We start from the raw sequence: 4510 nt of genomic DNA, 5'->3' as shown, positions 1-4510 counted from the left end.
AAACGTCCAATCGCACCGACGAAAATAATTGATAATCTATTTGTGTATATCCAGGTACCAGGCGCGATTTCTCTGTTACTTTCAGTCACAACAATTGAACCGGTTCTGATCAAAATAAATACAGAAAAAAAGTTGTATATCGATCTAACGTATATCCATCGTGAAAACAAATGAGATCGATTAAATTTCACAGAGAAAAAAATTTCGACGTCACAATCGCCACGTCATAGCTACTGTAAAAATTAGATCATAAAAAAGCTAAAATGGGAGAATGTAAACATTCTGTTTTCGGATAACTGATCTCCTGTAATTCAGTAGGTACTATTTCATCAGCCAATATTCATGCGATCGACGGGTTTTATCCAATTTCGACAATATAAAAGCCATCTATTGATCGATCTTGAGACACGAATCAACAGTCTTCAAAACTGAAACATTCTTTTCGTTCTAAACGGCAATCCTTAAATCAATAATCATGAAGGTAATGTTATAATTTTGATAGCATTTACACTGCATGTTCTAACTTTATCATATCTCACAGTGCATCGCAGCTGTAGTCATGATGGCCGTCGCTCTCGCCATTGCTGAAGGATCCCTTCTCCCGCTGTCCTTGACTTCTCCACTGGCTCTGGCTTCTCCACATACCACCGTCATTCAGCAGAACTTGGGAGCTCCCATGCTCCACGCCGCTCCATTAATCTCTGCTCCGGCAATTAGCCACGCTATCCACGCCTCGATAATCCCAACCATTCCAATCGTTCAACAGCCAGCCATCGCTGTGATTGCCCAGAAGGAAGGCCGCTATGTGGCTGCCACCCGTGGAGCTGTCCATGATGCTCCTCTCTCAGGACACGCTATTTCCCAGCAGTCTCTGAATTTGGCCTCCGCCCCAGGAACTCTGTAAACTCTGAGCTGCACAAACGGGTTCATTTTTTGTGTACATATAACAAAATGTAGAATAAATAAGGCCTAATTTAATGAACATTTTGGTGTTTAACCATTATTAGCTTACACACAGCTTACCTTTTTCGAATGCCCTCAATTCTTTTTTCTTCTTCTTCTTAAATGGTACCAACGTGTCTGGAGTAACTTCGCCGTCTGACTTGTGTAATTTGTAATAGTACGTAGTTGAGATTTCTATGCCAAATAACACACTTGAATGCATTCTGAGTGGCAAACTCTAGAATACGCGTGACAGTGCAAGTTGGAAGAAATTGAAAAAAAAATTTTTTAAACTGATGAAAAATTTCCCAGCCTAGAACGGGAATCGAACCCAAACCCCCGGCATATCGGTGGTGACGTTAACCACTCGTCCATGAAATCAGCAACCGATTAATGTTGCAGTAGTTAATTTACAATTTTTTGAATGGATAAATCAAAGGAAGCAAATAGTATACAGTATAACAAACTATTTCCTCTTTTGTTCTTATAGCATTTTGATTTTAATTTAAACAAAAATGGCGTATCTTCAATTTTATATTTTTTAATTAGAAAAAAATTGTGTTCAATAAAGTTGTAGGGGTAACACAGTTAGGAGTTTGGATCCCTTAAACTTATGTAACTGAGCCTGTAAAAAAACAATTAAAAAAAAAAGTTTGTAGGGAAGTCAATGAGCTTTATTTTTTTATCCCAATTGTTTATTTATTTTAGGCTCATTAGAATTTTAGCGTACATGTTACATGCTCTATTGTATCTATAAATTGTGCATTACACAATATCCATTTGACGTAAGAGTATTCCTTCTGTTCTGTCATTGTTCAGTTAAGATCACCGAACAGCGGAGACAGGCGATATGATCATTGATGTGTTATTAATAGAACAACAACCCGGTGTTTCTTGCAGAGCAAAGCAGTTGTATGGATGAATCGAACTCCATCGTTTGATGACTGTTGGGTGGACGTAGTTATTCTATAACAACACAAAGATGGTCAATTGAGGGCCCTGACTTTCGAACTCAACATCGATCGCTTAGTAAGCAAATGCACAACTAATGTGGCTACGAAGACCCCCCGAGCTTTATTGGAAATATGCTGTGTAAAATACTTGGTTAAAAATTGAATTTTATATTCAACACTTTTATATCCCAAAGCGTCATTTTTTGTGCTTTTCTTAATTATAATATTGTTTTTATTTAACGAAACTTGACGCAAAGTGCTTCAGTGTCGGACTTATCAAAATGTAGATACGATTATGAAAACGTAAATTCGATTGATTCTATTGAAACGTTTTATCCTAAGATATCCTAAGGGTGCGTTTAGACTAGGGATATATTCATGTGAAGAAATATGATGAGATTTATAGAAATCGCATCAACCGTTTACACTAGCGCGAACTTCTATAATGAATATATTCAAATTTTCGATGAATTTATTCACCTGAGGGGGGGGGGGGGGTGGATTGGTTTGGTGTTCTTTAAACACCTTTGAACACGCTTCACAATTTAATCGGATTGGCTTGCATTTTCTCTTTTCTCAAAACAAAAAAAAACTACAAAATGTAACGAATTTTCGCTTTGTTGGCTTCCATTGTTAACACCCTGTATCTCTCAAATGAATGGAACAAACAAACAAACAAACGGCGAATGATTCGTTTAGTGTGGAATGTCACCTTTACAACGAGCATAAATTTTAATTTGTTTGATCGATACTATAAGAGACATTGATTACTTCAGCTATCCACCGATTTTTTTTTCTTTTTCCCCTACATCAACATCAACTCACATTCGTTAACCAGCTGCCGAGGCATCCAGACGTAGAGTTGCTTGCGTCTGTTGTTCCGTTACAACAATACCGTTATTGGCTTCGTGACTGGTGAAGTGCTTTTGTTTTCACCCAAGCGGGTTTGTGAATGTCGCGTGTGATCCGTGCTGTGAAGAAGCGGAATACCAGTGCCACAATCAGCGGAGAACAAAGGCTGCTACAGCGGACGCTGTGACCTTTTGCTGGTGTCGGATTATCGGCATTGTTTTTCTTGCATTGCCGTATTATCACCGAGGTATACCGATTCATCGCATTATTGGCCGATACACCATCTCGTCTGTATCAACGTGGTCTGCCGTTCGTTTTGGTGCAACGAGGTACATATAAAATAAATATAGATATAAGATTATAAAATTAGTTAGAACATTTAATATAATGGAGAATGATGAGGGATCTCCAGAAATGGAGACCTCCGACTCTGAAACCAATTCAAAAAAAGTAAATGGAAAAAAACATAAACGAGTCCCTCCTACAGAATGTAGTTCGTCTGGGGACGAATCTGCTCATCCTACCAAGCCCCCCTCGAAAAAAATTGCCTCCTCCCTCCTCCCTGAACTCCCCAAAACTCCCACTTCTCCTCTCCCACCATCGATTTCACTTCCTTCTTCTGATATTTCCGAGCCAGTTCAAACCTCGTCCTCGTCTTCCTCTTCTGTTGTATCCTCTCCCCGTGTCAAGGTTTATCCAGAAGATGCACCTGGAACTGGTCCCTGGGTTGTTTTCTTCCGGCCCAAACCAAACGGAAAAGCGCTGAATGTTATTCAGATCACGAAAGATCTGACAAGATACTACTCCTCCGTGATCGAAGTTTTAAAAGTTAGACCGAACAAACTGCGTGTTATCGTGAGTGACCGGAAACATGCAAACGGTATTGTGATCGACCAGAGGTTTACCCTAGAGTATCGTGTCTACGTGCCGTCCCATGACGTAGAAATCTCGGGGGTTGTAACCGAAACGGGTCTGACGTGTAGAATGATAAAAGAAGGATTTGGAAAATTTAAAAAACTCCCTTTGGTGAGTGTTAAAATCTTGGACTGCCGCCAACTAGGGAAAGTCTTCCAAGAAGGGGGAGAGACTAAATTCACGCCGTCCGACTCGTTTCGAGTAACATTTGCTGGTTCCGCCCTCCCTGACTACGTCATGGTGGATAAATTGAGGCTGCCTATGCGACTCTTCGTGCCTAAGCCCATGACTTGCAACAAATGCAAGTCAGTTGGCCACACTTCAGCTTATTGTGCCAACAAGGAGCGCTGTGCCACTTGCGGAGAGCAACATGTGGGTGAATCCTGCAGTGCGACTGAGCATAAGTATCCATATTGCGGAGGAACTCCACATGTACTCTCAGCTTGTGAAACTTACAAGAGTCGCTGGGAGAAACAGAAGCGCTCTTTAAAGGAACGCTCGAAACGCACATTTGCGGAAATTTTAAAGGGCGCTTCTCCACTGGCCCAGCAGCAACAACAACCAATCTCCACACACAATGTTTTCTCTACGTTGCCAGTTGATGAAATGGAAGCGGACACAACTAACGGGGGCACACCGCTTATTTTCAAAGGGAATCCCCGGCGCAAAAATGTGACCACTCCCAAAATTCAAGAACAAGTCCTCCCGGTGATACCCCCTGTTAGCTTGCCTAAAAAATCGAGTGCAGCGGACAAGCAAAATCAGGTTCCTCCTGGCTTCCGTGGGAATAGTTCATCTTTGAACGACCCAGCACTCGAGGGGACATCAAAAACCCCAACTGTCCCTGT

The 4510-nt window shown here is 41.1% G+C and overlaps 1 protein-coding gene across 1 annotated transcript; it reads left to right on the top strand.

Annotated features, from left to right (window-relative positions):
* The first annotated feature begins 415 nt into the window (after nucleotides 1–415).
* LOC129780505 (adult cuticle protein 1-like) lies at nucleotides 416–904 on the top strand. The gene is made up of 2 exons (XM_055788828.1): nucleotides 416–481; nucleotides 542–904. The coding sequence occupies exons 1-2, from the start codon at nucleotides 476–478 to the stop codon at nucleotides 902–904; spliced, it is 369 nt and encodes a 122-aa protein (XP_055644803.1). The 5' UTR covers nucleotides 416–475.
* The last annotated feature ends 3606 nt before the right edge of the window (nucleotides 905–4510 follow it).

The sequence above is a fragment of the Toxorhynchites rutilus genome, chromosome 3 (assembly GCF_029784135.1).
Source record: "Toxorhynchites rutilus septentrionalis strain SRP chromosome 3, ASM2978413v1, whole genome shotgun sequence".
Taxonomy (NCBI): Eukaryota; Metazoa; Arthropoda; class Insecta; order Diptera; family Culicidae; genus Toxorhynchites; species Toxorhynchites rutilus.
The sequence above is the reverse complement of the archived record's forward strand: the minus strand, read 5'-3'. Positions and strand labels throughout refer to the sequence as shown.